Raw genomic sequence first — 27,318 nt, 5'->3', positions numbered from 1 at the left:
GACTATTGGCAGTACCTGCTAAAGTCCCAGTGGGTCAGAACTCGGGCAGGGATAACAGCTTCAGAACCAGCATGGCAGCAGTCACAGAAGTACCTCTCAATGGAACGATAAATACAGTGTGCCATTCATACAGTGTGTCATGTAAGAATTAGTTCATGACTCTCTTTAAAGCAAGCAGGTTGTCTGTCTCTTGATTAAAAAAAACACTGATTTTATGTTTTATTTTATGTACATACTGTATCGCACATATACACATCATACATTAAACCACAGACTTTAGAGGGAAAGAAGAACAGAACCTATGAATAAGGGCTTTATTAGCACGATCACCAGTGATCTTTAGAAGTTTGATTAGCTCATGTTCACATATCACTAGCAATAAACATTAAAAACCACTTATCTTAATAATTAAAAAAATTATATAATTCAGATCTGATATTGTTGCCAAATGATATGCTAGATGCTAGGGTTCATGTGTCTAAACATACTTGCCAAGGTAGTCACAATAGCGTAACTTCTTGATGTACCCTGAGACGAAGAGAGAGGCATTGTGGGAGATGTGGTTAATGGTCAGGAAAGAGACAGCTTGTGATTTATAATGTCAGAGAATAACTCCTTTGCAGGTTTTGTTCTGCTCCTTCAGGCATTGGATAAGACACGCACATACAGTATTCAATTAACAATGACAAAAGAACACTCAACAGCTATGACTAATAATGACAGACATTTTGCAGAAGACAAGTCCGCTCACAATTCAAAACAAGCTCTTTTTTTGTTCCATTAAAAAAAATGGCAGTGGTTCCAGGTAGTGGCAATAACTGTAAAATACTGTAAACCGTGATGTTCATGGCAGGATTCATTGAAACTAGTTGGAACTGTAAATGAAGGGATCAGTAACATGACAAGGTAACCGAGCTAGAATTCATGTGGTTACCCTTTTCAAATTTTACAATGGTCAATACCCATGATGTAATCCTGTCCTTTGATCAATACCATCATAGCACAGTAAATTGACTTTAGGTTCATTTGGGTCCATTCTTACACTCTGAGGGTCACATTAACATTTACAGTGTGGTCAACTACACCCGTGGTTCTCAAACATTTTCACGCCAAGGACCCCCAAATTGATATGCATCTGGCCATCTAAAAATATTTGTTTAAGATTTTTTGAATGTGACTGCAACCATGCCTACAGATACCATTGTCTGCAGGGACTGTTCACCAATTCCAGTTGTTCAATTTGAGGAAAAATGTGCTACGTCACTGTCTTCATATGCCAATGGTTCATATGCCAATGGTCAATGCCCGTGTACAAGTTCAGATCAATTGGTCAAACCACTGAGGAAAAAACGCGGTTCCAACCCAGACAGACAGAGGTTTCTTAATTTTATAGTAGGATAAACTATTTTCAAATAGAGCACCGAAGTCTGACGTAATGACGCATCCTACCTGGGTCGTTTTTTCCCCCCCATTCTGAATTCCCATAGACATGTTTAATATTGCGTCAAATAAGAACTGCGTTCCAAAAATAAACAAATGATCCCGGCGGTTTGACTCATATGGATATGAAGCATCAACTGGCGGTGAGAAACGCTAATGTTACTTTCGCCGAATGATATAAATTGTACTCACGGGGTTCTATCTCTGTTCCACAGCCTGCACACAGGAAGTGCTGAGAGGTCACGACCTCACTGCGTCTGAGGGATAATGTGACAACCGGAAACTGACTCAGCCGCTGAGCGAACTGAACCAGTGCAAAGGTCAAAAGTAAACATCTGTACATACAGTGCCTCAGAGTTTCTCAAACATTTTCAAGTCAAGGACCCCCAAATTAATTAATTAATGTATTTGGCCAAGGACCCCATCTGAAAATAGCGTGTGCCAAGGAACAAAATATTTTTTTGAAAATAGCAGTTCTACAAGCTCAAAACGTGTCACATTGCAAAGTGTTTGCGAGTTTGTAGATTTACTATTTTCAAATAGCCGATGTATGGTGGTTAAACTGATCTTGATTCTGTATTAACACATTTTGTCGGGGACCCCTGGGCTGGGGGTCTCCGGACCTTAGTTTGAGATCCACTGCAGTACCTAACTCTCCAGCAGTAGCTCTTAACCTGTTAACCACTTATGCCTTATGAACTTAATGTTACGACAAATAGGTAAAATAGCAGATGAGATTTTTTTTGCTATTTCTGAAGATTTTTAATCTTTTGAAAAAATTACAATATATATGTTTTCGCCTATAATGACATGGCCCAAATAGGGATGCCTGTGTGTGTGTGTGTGTGTGTGTGTGTGTGTGTGTGTGTGTGTGTGTGTGTGTGTGTGTGTGTGTGTGTGTGTGTGTGTGTGTGTGTGTGTGTGTGTGTGTGTGTGTGTGTGTGTGTGTGTGTGTGTGTGCGTGTGTGTCTACCTGTGTGATGGATGGACAGTGTACTGTATAGTGAACTGTGGTGGGGTCCAGTCCCATGTTCCTCTCATCCTGGTCCTCAGGGTGATCTCCTCACTCAGACTGCCCCTCCCCCCTCCACTCACCACCTCACCACCAGTACCTGGCAACTGGAGACAATCACATCCTCGCGCTGTTCATTTAACTCTGAAAGACTCGCACACCGCAACAAAACAATGTAAGGTATTGTTTTTACATGCTCATTGCTCACACACGTAAAGTGCTCAAAAAGAGGCTTTCTGTGGACAAGGCCCCTAACCCAAATGGTTAATTCATAATGAACTTAAATGAAATTAACTTTTGTCTTTGAAACGTAGTGCAGTGACAGTCCAAAGTATCCAAAAATATGCATACTCAATTAGAGACGTACAAAATGTTTTACTTAAAGGGCAAGACCACTTTGGTAGAGGTTTGGGTTGTGTAGTTACCTTGCCATGATGTAACTCCAAAGGTGGGCAAGAAATCAAAAATAATTGCTCCATTGATTAGAAATTGATAATTCAAAATATGCGCCTCATTGACTTACATTGTACGGTAAAACAGCTCTCAAAGTCACTCTTTTAGCACAAAAACGAACGCAAACAAAGTTGATTCAGACAATATAGAACATCACCAAACCCAGTACTGTTTTTTTTTTAAATAAAAATGTCAACTTCCTGTTGATTTTGCCATTTTTAATAAGTAGAAAACCCGGACTGGATCGTCGGATCCGGATCCATATCTTCAAATAGTAAAATCAACAGGAAGTTGACATTTTTATTTAAAAAAAAACAGTACTGGGTTTGGTGATGTTCTATATTGCCTGAATCAACTTTGTTTGGGTTAATTTACGTGCTAAAAGAGTGACTTTGAGAGCTGTTTTACCGTACAATGTAAGTCAATGAGGAGCATATTTTGAATTATCAATTTCTAATCAATGGAGCAATTATTTTTGATTTCTTGCCCACCTTTGGAGTTACATCATGGCAAGGTAACTACACAACCCAAACCTCTACCAAAGTGGTCTTACCCTTTAGTGAGTCTGGTTCTCACTCTTTCGCACCCAAGCTGGAAATCATTACAGCCTCTATTGTTTGTTACAGTGTACCGCCCTCCTGGGGCCTACACTGAATTTCTATCTGAATTCTCAGAGTTTCTATCACGCCTAGTCCTAGACTCTGACAGAATCATTCTGGCTGCCGATATGAATATCCACGTGGATGTTGCAACCGATAGCCTCAGTAAAGCGTTTATTACATTAATTGAGTCAATTGGTTTCTCTCAGTGTGTAGATAAACCTACTCACAAGTTCAACCATACCCTCGACCTTGTTTTGGTCTATGGTATTGAAATTGAACATCTCATAGTCTTCCCATATAATGAGAACCTCTCCGACCACTATTTAATAACTTTTGATTTTACATTAATTGATTACTCACCATTGGACAAAAATGTATTTGGTAGAAATATATCTGATAGTGCTGTGGGCAAATTTAAGGAAGCAATACCATCAGCCATCAACTCAGTATATTCCAATACAATTGAAGATCTTTATACCTATAGCCCCTCTCAGGTCGACCACTTTGTTGATAATGTCACAGGCTCTCTTCAGACAACGCTTGACTCTGTTGCTCCTTTAAGAAAGAGGGTAATAAAGCAACAGAGGCTAGCCCCATGGTATAACTCTGGAACTAAAAATCTCAAGCGAACGTCACGTAAGCTTGAAAGGATATGGCGTTCAACCAAACAGAAAGAATCCTGTATAGCCTGGCAGAACAGCCTTAAAATATATAGGAAGGCTCTCTGCAATGCCAGAGCCACCTATTATTCCTCTCTAATAGAGGAAAACAAAAACAACCATAGGTTCCTTTTTGACACTCTAGCCAAATTGACAAAAAGTCATGACTCTACTGATCCGCGTATTCCTATATCCCTTAACAGCAATGATTTCATGAATTTTTTCAATGGTAAAATCAATACTATCAGAGATAGTATTGATAACCTACTACTCTCAGCCCCTACCGGACCGCCCTCCGACGTAATATCCTCAGAAGTGACTGTACGACACAGTGTATATTTGGACAGTTTCTCCCCGGTCGAGCTCTCCGAATTCACTTTAATGATCACATCTTCCAAACCAACGACCTGTCTCTTGGATCCAGTCCCAACTAAATTGCTTAAAGAGGCCCTGACCCCGGTTGGTGCACCCCTACTCGATATGATCAATATGTCTCTGGTGACGGGCTACGTACCACAGTCCTTTAAGGTAGCTGTCATCAAACCCCTCCTCAAGAAGCCTACTCTCGACTCAGGCATTTTGGCTAACTATAGACCTATATCGAACCTCCCATTTCTCTCTAAAATCCTTGAGAAAGCAGTCGCCAAGCAGTTATGTGATTTTTTACATAACAACAAGCTATTTGAAGCTTTTCAGTCAGGATTCAGAGCACACCATAGCACTGAGACGGCATTGGTGAAGGTCACAAATGACCTCCTGATTGCATCCGATAATAACCTTCTCTCTGTACTGGTTCTGTTGGACCTCAGTGCTGCATTTGATACTATTGATCACCATATTTTGTTGCAGAGACTTGAGCATCTGGTTGGCATTAAGGGTGCTGCATTGAACTGGTTTGAGTCCTATCTGTCTGACAGATTTCAATTTGTAAACGTTAACGATACACCCTCACTACGCGAAAAGGTTAAATACGGAGTCCCACAAGGCTCTGTACTTGGACCAATACTATTCACTCTATATATGCTTCCCTTAGGTGAGATAATTAGGAAACACTCTATAAATTTCCATTGCTATGCAGATGATACACAATTATATCTATCAATGAAGCCAGATGAAACAGATCAACTGGCTAAACTTCAAGCATGTCTTATAGACATCAAGAGTTGGATGACCCGTAATTACCTACTCCTCAACTCGGACAAAACTGAAGTTATTGTACTCGGCCCTAAGCACCTCAGAGATAAATTAATCGATGAGAATTTTACCCTAGATGGTATTACCTTGACCTCCAGGGCCACTGTAAAGAATCTGGGAGTCACGTTTGACCAAGACATGTCCTTTCAGTCCCACATAAAACAAATTTCAAGAAATGCCTTTTTTCACCTGCGTAATATTGCAAAAGTTAGGCACATTCTGTCCCAAAATGATGCAGAAAAACTTGTCCACGCATTTGTTACTTCTAGGCTGGACTATTGCAACGCCTTACTATCAGGCTGCCCAAGTAAGTCCCTAAATAGCCTGCAGCTTGTCCAGAATGCCGCTGCGCGCATACTGACAGGAACCAGAAGAAGAGATCATATCACTCCTTCATTGGCCTCTTTGCACTGGCTCCCGGTTAAATACAGAATAGAGTTTAAAGTTCTCCTCCTCACATACAAGGCTCTCAATGGACAGGCACCAGTATATCTCAAAGAACTCATCGAGCCCCGTAAACCAGCCAGAACACCACTGCGTCCACAGTATGAAAAAATGCTTACGGTTCCAGTAAACCCCCAAAAAACTAGAACAGGAGGTAGAGCATTTAAGTTTCAAGCACCTCAGCTGTGGAACCTTCTCCCAGTCTCAGTCCGTAAAGCAGACACACTCTGTATATTTAAAACTAGACTAAAAACCTTTCTCTATGATAAAGCCTATAGCCGAAGTGTATAGACTCAGTCCCCCTATAGTCATCCTCTCTCCCCCACCTTCCCCTTTCTCCTCTCTCCCCTCGTCCTCTCTCTTCCCGTCCTCCCTTTGGTTGTGTGGGTTTGTGTCCCATTGGTACAATCGTAATTAACCCTGTACGGATTCACGCTCTAGTAAGGCCTGCCACTAATTCTACAACCGGGGACTCGTTCCCCGGAGTTTCTTCTACCACCCACGTCGCAGGTCCATGGACTATTACTATGGACCCCCAGCTGCGGCTCAAGACTGTGACTGCGGACCGGGCCTGGGCCTCTCCATGGAGTCTATGGACTGTTACTACGGACCCCCAGCTGCGGCTCAAGACTGTGACTGCGGACCGGACCGGGCCTCTCTCCATGGAGCACGACCTGGACACGACCGTGGACTTCTACTACACTACACTATACCGCATATTATATTATCTTAAACATTTTTATATTATTCCATTATATACTGCATACACACTATTGCTGTACTATATTATACTATCATATGCTAGTATCTTACACTATTATATTTGCTATTATTGTTATTGTTACTGCTTGCACTGTATCTCTTTCTGTCTCTCCTCTGTCTCTCCCTTTCTCTCTCTCTTCTTTCCCCCAACACGGTCGAGGCAGAAGGCCCCCGCCCTAGAGCCTAGGGTCTGCCTGACGTTTCTTCCTGTTGAATTAAGAGGGAGTTTTTCGTTGCCACTGTCGCAAAATTGCTTGCTCAGGGTGGGATGTTGGGTCTCTTCTCTACATGTAAAGTGTCTTGAGACAACTTGTTGTGATTTGACACTTTAATAAAATTGAATTGAATTGAATTGAAAAAATTAAACAGTACTCAAATAAATGTACTTTGTTACTGTCCCCCCTTTACCCTGAGTAAAGCTGACGTTCTGACCTGCAGCAGTGAGGTGCGTAGGCTGTGTCGGCCACGTTGCAGAACCCCCTCCGATGGAAACCAGTTTCTCCGGAACACCAACACCAGCTGTTGTGCCAGACGCTCCACGCCGCTGTGCACCATGGGAGACTCCACACCGCTGTGCACCATGGGAGACTCCACGCCGCTGTGCACCATGGGAGACTCCACGCCGCTGTGCACCATGGGAGACTCCACACCGCTATGCATCATGGGACACTCCACGCCGCTGTGCACCATGGGAGACTCCACGCCGCTGTGCACCATGGGAGACTCCACGCCGCTGTGCACCATGGGAGACTCCACGCCGCTATGCATCATGGGACACTCCACGCCGCTATGCATCATGGGACAGAGCAGGGACCTATAAACCCAGGTCAAATCAATCAGAAAGTGTTCTGTAATGCAAGACATGTATTGTTGAGGTCTTGTCCTGGGTACGATTTAACCACTATTCTGGGCTGGGGGGGGGGGGGGGGGGGCGGGGGTTCGGCAAAAATAGCCGATCTACAAGCTCACAGTGCGACGCTTTTGCTTGGAGGATGATGACGGAGGATGATGGCGAAAAAGTGTCAGGGACACTGTTATGTCACATCCTGTTTATTGGCACACGTTTCGCTGTAAAATCTGTTCTTACTCTACACTGGTGACGCAACCGAGAGTTGACCCTTTCTTTCACAATAATACTGTATTAGCAATTGTATTTGAGGGCATCCTAATGACCACAAAAGACTTAAGAAGACAGACAGACAGATAGATGTGGCTTATTAGTATTTAATTCATATAAATGAATAGTTATTGTTTGGTTTGATTGTTGTGACTTCCTTACTTTGTGAGGGAGGCTCTGCTCATCAGTGTTTTGTCCACTCCACAATCTGAAAAACAAATGTAGTAGCATTCAGGAATTTTAATCAGAGTTCCTGTTTTTGCATTTGACTTTCATAAACATTTAGCTGACACTCTTATCCAGAGCAATGTATAATAAATGCCAAACACAGTACAATATTGGCCCGTGTTCGGGGAGGGAAGCTGGGGCAGGGAGGGTGATATTTGTCACTTTACTTCTACGGGCTGGGGCGGCACCTGTCAGCAGGGAGTATTGGGCGGGAGAAGTAGGATGGAGGCTATACGTCCTCCCGGTGGGGGCTCCTCACAGGAGCCAGTAGGATACAACAGCAGTGACAAAACACAAATGTGTGCGGGGAGGAATTAATGGGCAGAACGGGAGAAAAAGGGGTAAAAATCAACAAAAAACAAACAAAAAATAAGCTAAACAGCGGCTTTGTATAAAGCACCCAGTAGTAAATGCATACTATTACAGTAATATATAGAGTGAACAGGTAAACTGTGAGTTTGAGGTTAATCAGTATTTTTACAAGGAAGGAAAACGTTCCTTAAGAATGTATGAAAATCTTGATGGAAAATTTGATATTTACTCGCGATCCCCAAAAATGGGTCCACGACACGACCCCTGCTTTCCCACCAGATCGTAGTAACTTCAACTTGGCGATGGCCCTAGTCACTGCGTCGTTTAGGTTCAACTTTCAAGATTAAATAACTTTTAATACGCTATTGGCTGTTTGTGTTCCTTTTGGAATCCACTACTAGAGGAAAATAACAAAATGTCCCAAAAATATAAAAAGCTACTCCTATGGAAAGGCTATCATATATTAGTTTACTTATAAGGACTAGCTGATTTACTCATGATACAATACATGAGCAAGATAATCCCCACATACAACAAAACACCAAGAGAGTACCAAAAAAAAACGTTTCAGTCATAAGTAGCCTAATAAATTATTAGAAAAAAATCCGACTTCACTATAGGAGCCTTTTCATGAATGCCGTGAAAATTTATATTTAGAAAAACAAAATAGTTTTAGCAGTTGTGAATTAGCAAACTAGACATTTAGACTGGCGAATTCCTTTATCCTCATTAGCGCTAATGCACCCAACAGTTTTCCCCAGGTTTTATTTTTGTTGCCCCGCATCCGTTGTCCTTCAACAAAACAGCCGTATATAAGTCCTATATCATACACAAACATTACTACACACTACCGTACAGTATGTATATCTATAATATACAATAAGAATACTGTACATCTTGTCAAAGTGGCTTATTGTTGGTGCAAAGCCGAGCAACAAGGGTGTCCATCACCCTTGCAATGCACTAGACCCCTGGGAGCTGGACTGTGGAGGTGGAGCACCACCTACCATCAGCTTCCAGTGCTTGCATTGAAACAGTGCCTGGGATTGAACCCAGAACCTTGTGATTCAAAGGCGAACGCTGTACTGACTTAGCTACCCGGGCACACAACTGTTCAGCTATACAGATACATTGATAGATGGATGTGTGGATCGTCACTCAGTGGCAGGACTCGAGCTGATAACTTCTTAACACAGAGCGCGAGAGAGAGAGAGAGAGAGAGAGAGAGGCCTAATAGTGGAGTTGTGTTCCTGTAGGACAAAGAATTTGCTCTGTAACTCACATGCCTTGTGTGTGTTGTGTGCGCAGTATGTGCATGTGTGTGTCTGTATGTTTATGAACAAAGTGTCAGTCACATAGATTAAATGCATGTAATCAGTAAACTCATGTATGTGGTTCAACTGAAGCAACATGACTAAAATACTCCTAGTGCACAGACTGGAACTCATACAGGCTGCTGGAATGCAGAATTGATATTTTGTTATTGAATGAATGTTAATAAGCATAGTCCTAATGCCAGCTCAGCATCACAAAGCTACATTATAATCCTTCCTGTCAGAGGAGTCATTCATTCACACATATAGTGTGTTTTTATCACACTATGCCCAAATATGGATTACTGATGTCATAGTATTGACACAATTCAGATCATAGATTTAGATAAAATAGACATTCAGGTTGAGTAACGTCATTAGCTATTCCATATCATGATGTCATCACGCAATGACGCAATGATATCACAACATCATTACATCAGATATAATTATCCTTTTAAATGTCGTTATTGTATTATCCAACACAACACCATTCTGCAACTTCTGGAAATAGATTGGCCTACCTTGTAACAACCTCTTCTGTAAATGTGTTGCACTGATTCACAAAGTGGTGCTGGTGTGTGAAATGTTTCACTGGATGATACATCTGAAAGGTGGACATAAGATTTCCTACCAAGCTGCTGTGGTAGTCGGACACAAGCTGTACTCTTTTGGAGGATACAGTAACAAAAATGATCAGAAGAACAGTGATCAGATTGAAGTCCACATCTTCCACACACTGTCTTTACGCTGGAGGAAGTTGTCCCCATGGACACATGGAAGAGGAGAAAGTCACCTTGAGGTTCCCTGCATGCGCTGTGGCCACACAGCTGTTCTGGTAGAAGATATTGTCTACATCTGGGGGGGATTTTTGTACTGTAACAGTCTTTATTCCTTTGATGTTGACAACCACAGATGGTCCAAACCCAATATTGCCGGTACTGTTCCAAAGCCGAGGTACCGCCACTCAGCCTGTGTCTTGAGGAAGGAAATGTATATTTATGGAGGAATGGACCCATGGACTCAAGGACACACCAATGGCATCTACAAGTTGGACACCACCACAATGGTCTGGTCTTTAATTAACACCAGAGGCACACCACCACCTGTTTCATCAAGTCATTCTGCCACCATCATCGGGACAAAGATGTTTGTATTTGGGGGCTATGGGGGCCAGGGGGTCCGGAACAACAACGTCAGAGTGTTTGACACAGAGACCAACTGCTGGCTGAGCACACCTTCACAGCTTCTTACAGAAGGACGCTGTGGTCATTCAGCCTTTGCCTACAATGGAGAGCTGTACATATTTGGTGGCAACCTGAAACAGTACTTCAATGATCTGTGGAAATTCAATCCACAGACCTGCTCATGGAAGAAGGTTGAGCCCAACGGGAAAGCCCTGCGTCAAAAAGACATCTCGTCTTGGATGGGTTGTTGCATGGTGGGAGATCGTATCATCTTCTTTGGAACATGCCTCACACCTGACCTGTATATCTTAGATTTAAGTCCTAGTCTGAAGATGTTATGCAAGCTGGCAGTTATTCAGTACGGTGTGGAGCAGTCTGAACTCCCACATGACATCAGGTGGGAACTGGCTGTCATGACTGCCAACAATAACTGAATACAACATAGCCGGATACATAGGGGAATTTCTCACTTGAACTGAGTCAATGGGTACCTAGACATCGACATAGAAAAATCACACCCAGTGTGAAGTGGGCAGTGTGGTCATCACAGTGGTCATCACAGTGATGGAAGCTCACTTAAAAACAATTTTTTTTTCAAGTGCATAGTCCATTTATAGGTTATTAATTTCATCATGTGTCTCGCTAGCCAATCACAGAGTCAGCCAATAGTCAGCCAATCACAGTACAGCTAGGGGTGTACTAATGTAGAGGGGTGTGCTATTATGAGCCAATCACAGTACAGCGAAGGGTGTACTAATGAGGTGTCCCAAACCCACTTATAGGGGCGGCTACACCACCCAAAAGTCAAAGGGGTGCTCGTCCCCCATAGTGCCACGAATGGCCCAATGGCCAAATCAAATATGGCCTCCATCGGCTATAATGAAAACCCTAACCCTAACCCTTTTGTTTCTGAGTGTATATACATGCAATACCTCCATGTTGACTAATTGTGGGATGGGGAATTCATTTCTGATATTGTTATGACCATTTTGGGTGATTTTGACAGTTTAATCTCACATGTAGGTAGTTTGGTAAAGATTTGCACTCAAGTGAGAAGTCTTGGAGTGACTTTTTCTGTTAACTGCAGGGCTGACAGGTCTGCATGCATTGTGGTGTTCTAGCAACTCAAGCTTTGAGGTACCCCGCTTAGACCCAACTGCCGAGTTGCGTCCTGGGATTGTGAAAAAGTTTCTGATTGTCAAAGTTAAGTCACAGGCTTCTACTCAAGAGCATGTTGTTGCCAAGGTCACATGGCTGCATCCTCACCCAGACCGGCATTTCTTTGGGAGGCCTGTCGAGATTTGGAATTTGCAAGTACACGGACGGATTCTGCGGCATCATTCCTACCGATTGAAAGAATAGCATACAGATGTGTTTACAGTGCCACAACTGTACAGTTAAGCGCACGCACGCACACACACACACACACACACAGAGATAGATATCTCACTCATTGTTTTTAACCAGTAATTGTGCAATAGTTTGTGTTCTCTCTCTCTCTCTCTCTCTCTCTCTCTCTCTCTCTCTCTCTCTCTCTCTCTCTCTCTCTCTCTCTCTCTCTCTCTCTCTCTCTCTCTCTCTCTCTCTCTCTCTCTCTCTCTCTCATACATTCTGACCCCCCCCACTCTGAACCCCACACCTCCCATTGTTTGAACAAACCTCTAATTTACATGTGTAAGGAAGATTCCCTAGCAGAGAAAAGAGAGACGCCGATCCAGGTATCTTAAAGGCATTTGAAACTCCCACCAATCATTTATGTTGGGTGGGTGTATGCCTTGCCCACGTATCCAGGTATATCACCTTTTTCACCCAGTGCCGTCTGCCCATGCCCGGTGGCAAAAGCGGTTGCGCGTCCACGACCCATTGTTTGGGAACAATGAACTAGAAAATGTGCTCCTTGGAGCACAGGTCTCCGCCAGTACTGTTCCTGATTAATCCTGTCTTACCTCACTTCAAAAGATATCAATGATCTTTTGAAGTGCACATGTGCGTCTACCTCTGATCTCTGTCCGTCTTCGTTCGAGTGCGTCTCTGCTGCGCAGCGTTGTGTGTGTTGACATAATGGTACGTCCTCTGCGGTGCAGTGTGTTTGTTCATGTGCGTCTGCGTCAGACGCCTCTGTGTGTCGATGTGTGTCCATCTCTGTGCCCTTTCCGTGGTTATGTGTATGTGTGTGTTCTGCGGGGTTGTGTGTGTCTGTATCGCTGGCTGTGGACGTCCACTGGCTGAGGGTCAGGGTCCATTTCACCCTCTCCAGGACTTCCAGCACCAAGTCGACCACAATGAAATGGGCATTCTCCTAGACACACACACACACACACGTTTGCATTACTGTACTATATGAGGACTTCAATGATAATAGCTGAAAATGTCCGAACAATGGCAGATCTACAAGCTCACAACGCTTGTAGAACGGCTATTTTTTGGTGTGTGTGATGTCGCCTAAGTATAAAATAGGGAAAAATCTAACCCCAACCCCTGAGGCTAATCTCTAAATATCTAATGTTTAACACTAACATCTACCTGAATCTTTTTGCTTAAGGACATACCTTCTCCAGCTCACAGCTGGCTCTGAAGATGTCTGTGGAGCACTCTGTGATGTCACTGCATCCGTTCTCCTGGTGGGACCATGGTGGATGTGTCACTGGTACAAAACAAAATGACAGACAATGACAAACCCACATGACCAGTGGATAAAGACCTCTATGAAACACATGTAATACAAGAATACACACACCATGTTTTTCGTGCTGGAAACAAAAGGTAATACCCCCGCCCCTTTTGTTTTCTTAACCCTAAGACCTGAGGCCAATTCTACAAATGCCTTCTAAACCAGTAGTTCTTTCACGAAGTGACGCGTTGTGAGCTTGTATATCTGATATTTTTTGAATAGCCAACGCTAAAATCTAAGATGACACTTTCCCTCTTTTAATGGGCTAATAATATGTGTTTATTTATTTGCTTATTACCCCCGTTTCTCCCCAATTTAGTCGCATTTCTGTGTGTTGTCGCTGCTGTTGTATCCTACTGGCTCACCTGCCAGTGAGGCACCCCCACCGGGAGGACGTAGAGCCTTCGTCCTACTCCTCCCGCCCAACACTCCCCACTGACAGGTGCCGTCCCCCAGCCCGTAGGAGTACGTGCAGTGACAAATATCACCATCCCCGCCCGGCTTCCCTCCCCTGAACACGGACCCATTGTGTGACCCATGCTCTGAGGAAGGCTCATAGCCGAAACGCGTAAGCGTTCACTTTATTGGTGTGCCAATAAAAAAGTGGAAATGTGAGTAATTTGTCCTCCATTTAACACATCGGGTGCCAAACACGGTCTGAACCGTGTGTTTACTTAGTGGCGGTTCCGAAGCTTCGGTGCCGAACACGGTCTGAACCGTGATTTCAGTCTTTTTGTTTTTTTCGTTTTTCTCCGCGCGGGCGGGGCTAGAGCAGCTCTGGGAGCACCCATTGTAATCCTGCGAAGGAAGTGCCAGATCGCTCACCGGAAACACTTTTTTTCCCCCCATCCGGTTCCTGTCTATTTCCTACTTTGAAACGCCTATATCTCTGAATCTGTTTCCTGTGGGGAAAAACGGTCATGCACGATGCGCGATTCCCCCCCCCCCGTTGTAACCCGCGAGGGGATGTTATGGTTCCAGCCTGTAGCCAGGCTCATGGCAGAACATGAATCGATGCTTTTTTTTGCGTGGATTTGCTTGTAACGCACGCGGAAACAACAAACAGCAAAGCGCAGTCAATGGGAGAATGCTGGCACCCACGGTAAGTTGTTATGAAAAAACGCTGGCACCCGATGTGTTAATTGACATTTTTGGATGTGCTACCTTTTTGGATTTTTTTTTAATTCCTTTTTTTGACACAGACCCATTGTGTTTGTATAGACACTTGACAAAGCCGGACACATACCCCGTTTGATGCCTAGAAAGTTAATGCTCCCCTTTTGCTAAAGAAAATATAACAAATCTGAGTTTCTGAGCCAAAAGCGCAATAATCGTTTCAGGACTTTGAAGCGAGTCATTCGTCAATGATTGTGTGAAGTATGTGTAAAACATTTGACCTTCAGGTCATCCTCATTACCTTCGTGGCTGTGAGGACTTCTGTCTTCATGACTAATGAGTCTCTGCATATGATCTTCCTCCTCCTCTTCCTCCTCATCATCTTTCTTAGTGTCATCATTAGAAGAAACATTGCGTGTTAGACTGAAGGCCTGCCTCAGGGGGGCGCTGTCAGAGGGTGATTCAGACTGAGTGCGAGAGAGCCTCACGGTCCTGTAACGGGTAAGTCTGGAAATAGAACGCCGAGGGGGCTGATGGGATAGCGTGGTGTCGCCCGGTCCTCCAGTCGTTTCCGACACAGACGAGGGGAGGAGAGGGATCAGTTGTGGACTGTCACACTGTTGATGAGGACTGGAAATATCTTCTGTTGGACACAGATAGTGTGAGAGAGACATAAATACAGGGCACACACGCGCGCACGCACGCACGCACACAATGTTAAAGAATGAGGTACATCTCATCACAGTTAAATGTAGCTGAACCGGTTAAACACTGATTTTAAAAAGGTAGGGTAAGTGATTTTCTTCGGTCAAAGCTCTATATTCTGATAGTAATCATTGCTGTAGAGTGTTTGTTCAGTAACAGGAGTCTCCATGTCTCTCCAGCTCTTCAATAAACAGCAAATGCATTTTCAGGTCAGGATACCAATATTATCCAATCAGGATAGAGAACTCAGTCAGGATACAGATTAGTCTAGTGAAATTGGTAGTGGTGACACAAAGAAATGAGCTGAATAAATTGGAACTGGAAAGCTATAAAAAATAAAGCTGAGAAATGGGTACTCTCTCCTGATTGGATGAAATGTTGTCACCTAACTTAAAATGTATTTTCTGTTTATTATAGAGATGGGGAGACTCATGTGACTGAGAACAGTGAACAGTGAACAGTCTATAGCAATGATTACTATCAGAATATAGTGCTTTCACCAAAATACAAATAAAACATCACTTCCCCTACCTTTAACCTTTAAATAAATAAACAAACAAACAAACTAAACAAATAAATAAATAATATATATATATGTTTTGGCGTTTTGATTTAACAGCTTTCAAACGGACCTATAACCTAAACCTATATTGGACAAAAAAATGTAAATGTTCCGAACTTTTCAGAAATATAGATAGATATAGAAAATATTAGATCTACAAGCTCACAACGCATTGCGTCGAACTAGTACATCGGCAATTTTCGCTGTTCGTCGTGTGACAATGTACAACCCATTTAGTTCCGAACTGTTCTTGTGGTGTCACCTTCGTACCGGTTTTGGTCAGAGGAGCCGCGGTTGTAAGTTCCGACTCTGGAACACCTTCCACACTCCAGGCGGCATAACCGGTCCTACGGAGAGGGACGGGTACCGATCTGGAACGCTCCATCTGAAGAGACAAGGAGGGAAGACAATGAGGAGTACGGAGGAAGAGGAGGGGAGAGGAAGACAGGGAAAGAAAGAGACTAAGGGGTAGTCAGAGAAAGAGAGAGAGAGAGAGAGAGAAAGAGAAAGAAAGAGAGAGGAGATTGCGATAAGAAGGTTTATGATGACAGATTGACTACTAACTTCCTGTGCATGCAACCTCCTTGAGTCACAGCTGTACACAACACCCAACCCAGTGGTGGAATGTAACTAAGTACATACTCAAGTTACAAGTACTGTACAATCTTTAGCTATTTTTACTTTACTGGAGTACTAGTTCCAATTTAAAAATGTTATTTCTACTCTACTTCCCTGAAGAAGACCTTGCGTGGTGGAAACGTTTGTTTCCAAATAAATCCTGCATCGTGGCTACAAGTGTGCAGGCTTTTTCTTTACTTTCATATTTACTTACCAAGGTCAGCAGCACCTCACCAGTACTGGTGTGTGCCCTCCTTCCTTTTGTTTGTACTCTACTGAAGCAAACATGAACAAAAAGTCCCTTCTACTCTACTACATCTAAAAAGCAAATATTGTACTTTTACTTTACTAACACTTTAGTTAAGTGTTACTTTGTAGATTTAGATTATTATTACAAAACCACTTCAGACCTAAATATACACTTTTGTGATTTGAAAATAGCCGATCTACAAGCTCACAATGCGTCACTTTGCGACGTCTTGTGAGCTTATAGATCTGCTATTTTCAAAGGATTTTTTATACATTTCATGCATTTGAAAACTTGTTTGGCACCTTCTGCATAACCTTCTGCATAATGAGTACTTTTACTTTTGGTACTTTTATTCAAGACATTTTTAATACAGAACTTGTACTTGTAACAGACTATTTCTACGATAGGGTATTGATACTTTTACTTAAGGTAAAAATGTGAGTAGGCTACTTCCATCACTGATCCAACCAAGCTACAACGCTGTTTTGTCGAACATGGATTAAAGCAAAATGTTATCTCATGACGTTTGTATGACCAAGTCCTAATTTGCGATTCGTGAAACGTTGTGAAAGGAGCCCGCCCCACACGCACACACAAGAGCTGATTCTTAAACTATTAATAATGAACAATTAACCGGACGTTTCGGCCGACAGGCCTTCCTCAGCGTGTGAGGAAGGCCGGTGGGTTATGAGCTGCTGCTGGGGGCCATAAGACCTTAATAAATAAACAAGATCCTAAATGGATGAGTCAGTGCTGGTATTCCTTTCTAAGAAACCGTTTCTGCCTGAACCGTGCTTCTTTCTCTTTCAATAGTTCACTTTCAAACTTGTTTGAAGGTGAAATATCCCTTTAAACTGAGTTTAAGAGTGAGCTGGACAGACGTGAATGACTAATCACAGCTTCCTGTGTGGATAGAAGATTCAAATGTTCATTTTGATTACTAAACAAAACAGTGTGATAACTTATAATCCCTTTTTCTTACTTTTATTCCGATAATTTTGTTCTCTGTTGTTAATTAACACATTTTTACCAAAGTTGTTTTTATTTTGTGTCTGTTTTGTAAAGCGACTTTGAGTAGCGATATATAAATTGTGTGTAGTATTATTATATTTATTATCAATGAACCACTTCAGCCTGGCATCCCTACTTTGGCCATGTCATTATAGGCAAGACAAAAACAAAGGTAAAATAGCAGCACTACAAGCTTGTTATAAGCAAAAGCTTGATCATATATGTTTTTCAATGGGGCTTGAGTATTTAACTCGCTTTGTAACCATATTTACAATATAGGTAAATAAGTATTGCTGTACAAAATTCACGTCACAAGACAGAAATAGCAACTACCAAAGTAATTCACTCACACTATCATATCGTCAGGAGGAAACATGTCCAAAACTGTTACTTCAAATTCAAAAATAGAAAAGATAGCAGATCTACAAGCTCAAAACGAGCTTGAGCTTTCGAGCTTGCAGATCTGCTATTGTTGATGCTTTTGTGTGACCATTGTAGTATGATCAAGTAGGGCATTAATTTACACAAAAAGTTAAAATATAGAGATAAGAGGTTTCTACTTTTATAAGCATAATAAAATAATCAATTCTCTATACAATATAATAAACACATAATAAATTAAATGAGCAGTTCACTATACATCTTAATAAACACATAACAAAATAAATCAGTTCACTCACCATGTTTGGGGCCCCAGCAGCAGCAGATAAGCTGGTCGTTGTAAAACGTTAGTCCTCCTAATAATAATATACAACTTATCGAGAGAGAAAGAGGAGTTTGTCCAGAAGCACTTCCTCTATTTAATGTCACATTCTGCTTTCTGTGGTTGAGCAGAGAAAGCAGCTTTTTCTTGGGGGAGGGGGGGCGGGGGGCCTTAACAAGAGGACCCCTGGGATAAACACAGTAAAACATATCCTGAGAATTGAAAAACGATTGAGTGCTTTATTAAAGGCAGACGGGTTAGACGCGGATGTTTTTGGGCGGTGGATTTTTGGGCTACCAAAAGAGTGAAAATGCTAAAATACAGCGAGTGGGCAGTGTGTTTCTGCATGTAAACAAAACCCCACTTCTCCAGTGGGTGATGACTGCTATAAAAACAAAATACTGTATTTATTGTTTTGTTATGTAAACACAGTAGAAAGTTCTGGGCATGTCATAGTTAAGTGATGAACATTCTGTGAAAATAGCAGATCTATACCATACAAACTCCCATCGGCTATTGTGTCTTTTAGGCTATTTTCAAATAGGGCTTACTGTAAGTGTTTCAACTGCTCATCATTTTTCCTGTGACGCTGGAAACCCCTCAAAAATCCTTTAAGGTCCCCAGACCCCATTTTGAGAACACTGCTCTAGTCTCCACAGTGGTGGTGCAGGAACTCTATCCCTGTACCACCCATACGCTCCAGTTCAATAACTTCAATTTTACATCAGAAACCTTCCGTTAGAAAACACCAGATTGGAAAATATTACATTTATTGGACTGGATCTTTAACCTTTTCTTTTCAACAAAGACACTTCACATGATGAAATTGTAAATAGCACATAATACACACTATATATACACGTGTGTACCTACGATTAGAAAATCAGTAAGATTGAAAAAGGAGCATTTGTTTTTCGGCGCGAAACCGGGGGGGGGGGGGGGGGGGGGCTATTCCTCCTGTTGGCTGGAGGACGCAACGTCGGCCGGCGGTCCGGGTTTTTCAATCTGACAGATTTTAAAATCGTACTGTAACATATATATACACACACAATAAACCGTACAAACCGGTTAAGTAGCTCTGTATTCAGTAACAGGGGTCTCGTCGCCTCTCTAGCTTTTCAGTAAACAGAAAATACATTTTCAGATCAGATCTGGATATCAATTTCAGCCAATCAGGAAAAATAATTCTTACAGGATAAACAAGTGAAATTGGAACTGATGAAACAATACAATTTGCAGACAAACTGGGAATTGGAACACTGAATCGGAAGCTGATAAATGGGTTCTCTCTCTAGTAGGGGCTGCTAACCACAAAAAATGGCCAAATCGTTACGCGGCGGATAAAAGCACCAAATTTGATACAGATGTCCCTTGGGTCATCCTAAAACATCCTAGAAGGGGTGCCCAAAAAAATCTTAAACAGGAAGTGAGTTATGGACAAAATTCAAAATGGCCACCTAAACTGTTGACCGTTGACTCAAAAGACACCAAAAGAATCTCCAAAAAGCATAAAATTTGGCACATATGTCCCTTTGGTCATCCTAAGACATCCTAGAAGGGGTGCCCAAAAAAATCTTAAACAGGAAGTGAGTTATTGACAAATTTTAAAATGACCGCCTACAGTGTTATCGATTGACTCAAAAGACAACTAAAGAATCTCATAAAAGCATACAATTTGGCATACATGTCCCTTGGGTCATCCCAAGACATCCCAGAAGGGGTGCCCAAAAAAATCTTAAACAGGAAGTGAGTTATTGACAAAATTGAAAATGACCGCCTACAGTGCTGTCGATTGACTCAACAGACAACTAAAGAATCTCATAAAAGCATACAATTTGGCATACATGTCCCTTGGGTCATCCTAAGACATCCTAGAAGGGGTGCCTGAAATGATCTGAAACAGGAAGTGAGTTATTGACTAAATTGAAAATGGCCGTGTACAGTGTTGACAGATGATGCAAAAGACACTAATAAAAAATAATCTCATAAAAGCATGACATTTGGTACAAATGTCCCTTGGGTGATCTGAATGCATCTTAAGGGGTGCCCAAAAAAAGTTTTAATAGTCTCTCAATGGAAAACAGTCCTCCCCCACGGGCTGCACTGCTACAACATTCAAATCGAGCAGTTTGCCAATCTGGCATTTGGTCCAGAAGCCTGAAAGCTATGCAATCTCTACCATCTCCTGACAAATATGGATGGATTAAAGTCGCTGATTCGTGGACACCTTTATGGACACTCTTGCCAGAGGCTGCCAAAGTTTGTAGAGAACTCAAGTGTGGCTGCAAAGCTGAGCCCTTCTGTTCGAGAAAGTGTAGATGCCGGGATGCTGGGTTACCTTGCAGAGCATTATGCCAATGTGGTGGTAATTGCGAAATGGCACACATGAATACATGTAGTTACTAAACACTAATCACAAAAAAACAGTAATGATCAAGAAGAAAATACATGAGAAGATAGAGTGTAAAACCAGCAAGAAGATGTAGAGTGCAAAATAAATAAGATGCAGAGAGTAAAATAAGAATATGCAGCGTAAGATAAGATGCAGAGTAAAATAAAAAAAAATATGCAGAGAGTTAGATAAATAAAGAAGATTCAAAGCGTAAAATAAAAAAAATAATGCAGAAAGTAAAATAAATAAGATGATGTAGAAATGAAAACAGAAGGTAGACTACAAAATACGACAGGTTATGCACTGCATAACCTGTCGTATTGAGTCTGCATAATATGCAGACTGCCGTGGTCAACTGTTTAAACAGCCATTTAGAATTTCTTCAACATGGTCCCTTCCTAAAAATTTGAATAAACAAGCAAACAAACAAATAAATAACCCCTTCTGGGATTAAGAAGCACTCAATGTACGTACCAAATGGTACACTTTTATGACGTCCCTTTATGTTTTCTTTTGTGTCAACTGCTTTAGGCGGTCACTTCCTGTTTAAAACCTCTTTGGGCACCCCTTGTAGGATGCGTTCAGATCACCCAAGGGACATTTGTACCACATTTCATGCTTTTATGAGATTCTTTAGGTATCTTGCATCATCTTTCACACTGTAGGCGGCCATTTTCAATTTAGTCAATAACTCACTTCCTGTTTCAGATTATTTTGAGCACCCCTTCTAGGATGTGTTAGGATGACCCAAGGGACATATATGCCAAATGGTATGCTTTTTGGAGATTCTATAGGCTTTTTGAGCCAATCGCCAACACTGTAGGCGGCCATTTTCAATTTTGTCAATAACTCACTTCCTGTTGAAGACTTTTTTGGGCACCCCTTCTAGGATGTCTTAGGATGACCCAAGGGACATGTGTGCCAAATGTTATGCTTTTTGGAGATTCTTTAGTTGTCTTTTGAGTCAATCGACAACACTAGGCGGCCATTTTCAATTTGGTTAATAAACTCACTTCCTGTTTCAGATTTTTTTGGGCACCCCTTCTAGAATGTCTTAGGATGACCTAAGGGACATGTGTGCCAAATTTTATGCTTTTTGGAGATTCTTTTGGTGTCTATTGAGTTAACGGTCAGCCATTTTGGATTTTGTCCATAACTCACTTCCTGTTTGAGATTTTTTTGGGCACCCCTTCTAGGATGTTTTAGGATGACCCAAGGGACATCTGTATCAAATTTCATGCTTTTATCCGCCGCGTAACGATTTTTCACTTAGCAGCCCCTACTACTCCTGATTGGATACAATTTGTAACCCACCTGAACATGCGTTTTCTGTTTCATTAAAAAGCTGGAGAGACACTCTATAGAAATGATTAACATTTTTAACAAATAACTTTTTGTTTTAAATAAAAACAAATATAAATTACACCACCTTTAATTGTGCGTGTGTGTGTGTGTGTGTGTGTATCAGTCAGTCAGTAGGTGTGTTGGTATGTCTACAGTCCAGAGGTCCTTGTGTCCTCTGCTGTACACCGGGGCCGTCAGCCATCGGGGATTGGACAGACGGGTCAGGTGCTTCTCTTCTAGGCCAATCAAAAGGGCAGATCGCTCCAGGGCCAATAGCTCCTCCTCCGGCAGTGAGGCGGGGCACTGCCAAGTCCGGCCCACATCCACCAGGCCTTTAATGAGACGGAACACAAATACACAACATCGTTTCTTCGATAGTTCGCCGTTTCCCAGGATAAACTGTTACAAACAAACAGCAGGTTTACACACGTTTGACGTTAAGGAGAGCAGTGTCTGTAGCCATGGGCAGATTGTGAGAAATGTTGCCCCTGAACACGGATTTGTAAAAGGTTAAGTGGAGCTGAGTAGGTAGAGAGGCCACCTGGTAAACAGAAGGTCCCCAAGGTTCATATCAAGGACCCCCAAAATGATATGTATTTGGCCGCGGACCCCCATCTGAAAAGGTTTCTTGCCATGGACCCTCAGAAGAGAAGATTTGTGTTAAAATGCTTGCTTTTTAAAAATAATTATTTCCAAACATGTTAACGATTTCTCAAAAATAGCTAATCTACAATCTGATAGCGCAGCACAAAGTGAAGCGCTATGAGCTTGTACATCTGCTATTTTTGAATAGCCAAAGTATAAAATAATAGGTTAAAGTCAATAAAGTGTCTCAAATGATTGTGATGATATGTTAACAAATTTAGCTGGGGACCCCCTGGTAGGCCCACAAGGACCCCTGGTGGTCCCTGGACCCCACTTTGCGAACCAATGCTCTAAATCCCCTTTTCCACCAAAAGAACTTTGGTTCTAGAACTGGTTCCGTTCTAGATCCTTGGAAACTTGGTGCTTTCACTGAACTGAAACAGTTTTAAGCACGATCATTGTAATTGAACAGCTGAATGGTTAGAGAGCCCGCCTGGGGAGCAAGATGCCCCGGGTTCGATTCCAGGCCTGGCCAGCAATGTGTTGAATATGACTATTATGATTATTATTACGGTCAAAGTGTCCATTTCACAGGGGAAGTTACAGTTTCCCTTTTCTTTTTGCCTTTTTTCACTTGTTTATATCACATCTGCATCTTCCAACCTGTAGAATAGTGACACGCCCAATTTGGTTCCCAGTTCAGGGCAAGAAAAAAACGAGTATTTTTTGGTTCCAGTTCTGAACCAACTTTTAGGGTTCTGAACAAATTCATTTTCAGTGGAAACACTCTGAACTGGATCAAAATTAGGCGGGAAAAAATTACGGAACAGGTTCAACCCCGGTGGAAAAGGGGCCTCAGTGTCGCTGAGCAAGTCACTTAAACCCTAACTGCTCCCCGAGGCGCTACCCCCGTAGTGCCCACCGCTCCTGATACTTAGGATGGGTTAAATGCAGATACCACATTTCACTGTATGCAAATACCGCAAAGGAGCGCAGATTAAATTATTATTGTTATTATAGTTCACACATAGGCTCTGGCTTAGGGGGCCCCTGAGAACTCCACCCCTGATGCACACACACACATTTGTTTTTGCCGTTTTTAACCGTAAGCCTAATGCCGAACAATAGCAGATCTACAAGCTCACAACGTGTCTCGATGCGACACCTTGTAGATCGGCTATTTTCCGGTTTGTGACATCGCAGCACAACTAAGAATAGAATAGGAAAACTAAGGAAAACCCTAAACCTGACCTCTAAACTGTCTTAATCCTAAACCCAACCTGAATCTTTTTCTAATTGTAAACGTGTCTCTAAAAAATATTTTTCAACCATAAATGAACCATTTTCTTGTGAGGACCAGGAAAATATTCCTCACAACGTCTATATCTCATATTCTACAATGCTTGTCGGGGCATTTGGTCCTCACAAGTATAGTAATATACTATATGATTCACTGCCTTTTTTGCTTTTATTTTAATGTCGTTTTATGCTTATGCTTTTCTTTTTTGCTTTATTGTTAGATTAGTTGTACATTTTCTGTTGTATTCTTGCTCTGTAAAGCACTTTGAGCTGCATTTCATGTCATGAAAGGCGCTATATAAATAAAGGTTATTATTATTATTAATACAAACACACACACACACACACACACACACACACACACACAGGGGTCAGTTTAGGGTGCGTTAGTTTTACCTGCCACCACGCCGCGGCCGAACCTCTCCCCAGAGTCCAACATTTCTTGTATGTGGGCGTGGTCCATGCCCAGAGCGTCAGTCATCAGCCTCCTCCAGTCGTCCTGCTCCCAGTCCCTCTGGGCCACGTGCACAGCCAGCGTGCCGTTCTCCACGCCGCTCAACAGCGGCCTCCAGCGCGTCTCCACCGTCTTCACTCCGTTCAGAACTAAACCGGCGTACGGCTGACGAAACGACAAACACGGAACCTGAAAAACACATTTTAATTAACGTTTGTAACCAACAGGACATGATTAACCCATTAAGACCGGGAAAGCATCTGTCATTTTAGATTTTAACCACTTTAACCATTATCTTATACTTTGGGTTATTCAAAAATAGCAGATTTACAAGCTCAGAGCGCGGCATCGAGTGCCGCGCTCTGAGCTTGTAGATCTGCTATTTTAAATCAGCTAATCAGTGGTTCTCAAACTTTTTCATGTCAAGGGCCCCCAAAATGATGAAATGACCGCAGACCCCCATCTCAAAATATGTTGTTCCGGGGACCCCCAGAAGCACAGATCGGAGTAAAAGAAAGCTTAATGGGTTAACCTCATGAATGCTAACGTCTAATTCTGGCATGTCGTAATAGGACAACATCTATCTATAAATGCATTGAATCTCTTGCTTGTCACCCTGCCTATCTCGAGGACCCTCTGACTGAAAGGCTCTGTGTCTGTGCATAACTGGTGTCCCAGTTTACACAAGGTGGCATATCGGTTTCCTGTTCCAGTTAATTTTTCTCTTAGCATACATTGGCCAAAGACGGTGGATTTAGAAAGATACGCCGTCCCGGTTGTAGCCACTAGAGGCTAATTGGTACAAATGGTATACAAAATAATGGTCTCCTTGAGCAGATCTCGCGAGCGTCCTATGTTTACTGGTGCTAGATCTCGCGAGAGTGAATTGAGAAAGGTCGATAATAAAGTAAATTTTCTCTTGATTTGTCTCTCTGAGAAAATCTATTTTAAGAGTCAAAATGTTGGTAAGATTGTGTAAATTGGGTCCAATATTAGTTCACATTCACTCTCCCATTGGAAAAAATCCAACCTGCTTCCAGACTCCTAAAAATGTGGCCAGTGGCCACCTACTTCATGCAGATACGGGAAGTAAACCGGAGATGGCAGATTTGTCTTTCTTCTTGCCTTGGGATTGGCTCAGCAGCAGATTTGAACTGGAAACGCACACCTTCACATTTGTGTTTCTGGTTCAAATCTGCTGCTGAGCCAATCAAATGTTTTTTATATCAGTTTAAGTAATGTAAAGCAATGGTTATCAAACTTTTTCGTGTCAAGGACCCCCAAATTGATATGAATTTGGCCACGGACCCCCATGTGAAAATATTTTATGCAAAGGGACCTCCAGACTCAAATGCAGGTCAATTGAGTCTCCACCGGTCATCAAATTACTAGCCTCGATCTCCAGGCTTTTATTGTTTAGTTTCTCAAATTACTGGCTCAGGAACGTGACAAAAACAAAAACAATTAATTCAAGGCTTCATGGGGTGTGTAATTGGTAGAAAATAAGTCATTCTTTGGGTGAACTACGCCTTTAAGGTCGATATTTCTACAACTGCTACAAAACCTGTATCCAGTCATTTTTAAAACAGTTTAAGGGTAAATTTAAAGTCTGATGATGTGCCGTGCATATTTAAATCATGTATACTTTACATTACTTAAGACCATTTTTATTTTATTTTAGAAAAACAATTACATTGAGGTGCCCACTCTTCCTGTATCCACATAGTATATTATATTAATAAGACTAAACTGCCCTACAAAGCCAAAGCGCAGTAATTACGAAAAAACACACTGAAAAATGGGTTTAAAAGTGATTCAACTGGTCAGCTAAATGAGATATCGGCATATAAGTGATATTACACTAATTGTACATCTGTTCTTGAGGTTATTGTTTATCCCCCAAAATCACAAAGGTTAATTTGATCTTTGGCATACACACACAAATAAGTCAGTGTGTCCAAAAACTAGCTCTGGTCCATAGCCTTAGAAGGAGATAACTCCTTCCAATAACGACAACGTAGTTACTGCACTTTGTCTTTGTAGTTCAGGTTCATATCTTATAGGCTCTATTCACAGCAGCCATATTATGAAGACATTGACAGGTGTTACCAATGATACTAATGAAGGCTCTGTTCCATTCTGATCAAACAGAATCAGGGTGCTGATAGTGTGCATGTTGGCTCACTGGAAACACTCTGTTACACCAGTGGGTCTACAGTTGGGGTCCAGGGACCCTCATGGGCTTCCAAATGGCCCCTTACAGGTGTGTAACTCTGAGTGTAAAAATTGAACCAAATGGACCCGTAAGGACTAAGGGTCCATTTAGGAGTGTACCAAATGGAACCATTTGGTTCCATTTGGTACACTCTCAAAGTTATGGGGGTCGTGGAAACCACTGTGCTACACTAAATGGAACAGAGCCTTCAATAGTATCATTGGTAACACCTGTGAAGGAAGTGATAATATGGCTGCTGTGCATAGAGCCTATTGACAAACTAAACGTGTTATATTTGTTTACTTTAGTCATATGGAACTCCGTTCCGCGAGGTGTCGCTGGAACGATTGCTCGTAAATTATATAGGTTTAGCGTTAAAAATGTAAGAAAAGTCTCACCTGGATGAACATTTAGTGGGTTTAAAGGCTTAAAGGTCACATGTATGACATTTAAAGGATGTTTGATTCAGTCCCAGATGTTCATGGAAGGATTAAAGGAACCAGAAGAACCAAAACAAACAACAAGCTGAAGCAGCTTTGTTTTGACTTCACTTCCTGGAGTTCCGCACTGATGGGTCGCCCCCTGGTGGAAAGGGATAGAAACAACCCATAGCATAGACAGTAAAAAAAAAAAAAAGACCAACCATAAAGAAAACCATTCACTGGTTATT

General features: G+C 42.0%; 2 protein-coding genes across 3 annotated transcripts in view; both read right to left on the bottom strand.

Moving 5' to 3' along the window:
- The window catches only part of rubcnl (rubicon like autophagy enhancer), a gene marked incomplete at its 5' end in the record, with an annotated part of 28,737 nt that extends 8,028 nt beyond the window's left edge, over nt 1–20,709 (bottom strand). The window contains 12 exon segments of the mRNA XM_084084103.1: nt 16–93; nt 489–528; nt 1,633–1,697; nt 2,414–2,559; nt 6,999–7,380; nt 7,846–7,875; nt 7,878–7,891; nt 12,720–13,022; nt 13,273–13,367; nt 14,812–15,153; nt 16,048–16,162; nt 20,698–20,709. Of these exon segments, the coding sequence (XP_083940229.1) occupies nt 16–93; nt 489–528; nt 1,633–1,697; nt 2,414–2,559; nt 6,999–7,380; nt 7,846–7,875; nt 7,878–7,891; nt 12,720–13,022; nt 13,273–13,367; nt 14,812–15,153; nt 16,048–16,162; nt 20,698–20,709 (1,622 nt within the window).
- LOC311065011 (protein EOLA1) lies at nt 18,998–27,199 on the bottom strand. Of its 2 annotated transcripts, XR_014602782.1 has the most exons (4): nt 27,047–27,199; nt 24,376–24,622; nt 22,035–22,427; nt 19,093–19,646 (listed from the first exon to the last, which is right to left on the bottom strand). XR_014602782.1 is itself a non-coding variant. In XM_084085158.1 (3 exons), the coding sequence occupies exons 1-3, from the start codon at nt 27,056–27,058 to the stop codon at nt 22,216–22,218; spliced, it is 471 nt and encodes a 156-aa protein (XP_083941284.1). In that variant the 5' UTR covers nt 27,059–27,199; the 3' UTR covers nt 18,998–22,215. The 2 variants fall into 2 exon arrangements, 1 of the variants encoding a protein (XP_083941284.1); XM_084085158.1 differs by having other exon boundaries at nt 18,998–22,427.
- Between the last annotated feature and the right edge of the window lie 119 nt (nt 27,200–27,318).

Source organism: Gymnoscopelus microlampas (assembly GCF_963454915.1).
Source record: "Gymnoscopelus microlampas genome assembly, chromosome: 17".
Lineage (NCBI taxonomy): Eukaryota > Metazoa > Chordata > Actinopteri > Myctophiformes > Myctophidae > Gymnoscopelus > Gymnoscopelus microlampas.
The sequence above is the reverse complement of the archived record's forward strand: the minus strand, read 5'-3'. Positions and strand labels throughout refer to the sequence as shown.

Coding starts and splice junctions, on each gene's coding strand:
- LOC311065011 (XM_084085158.1), bottom strand. Junction 22,428..24,375: donor CGGCCGCGGCGTGGTGGCAG/GTAAAACTAACG, acceptor GTCTCATTAAAG/GCCTGGTGGATGTGGGCCGG.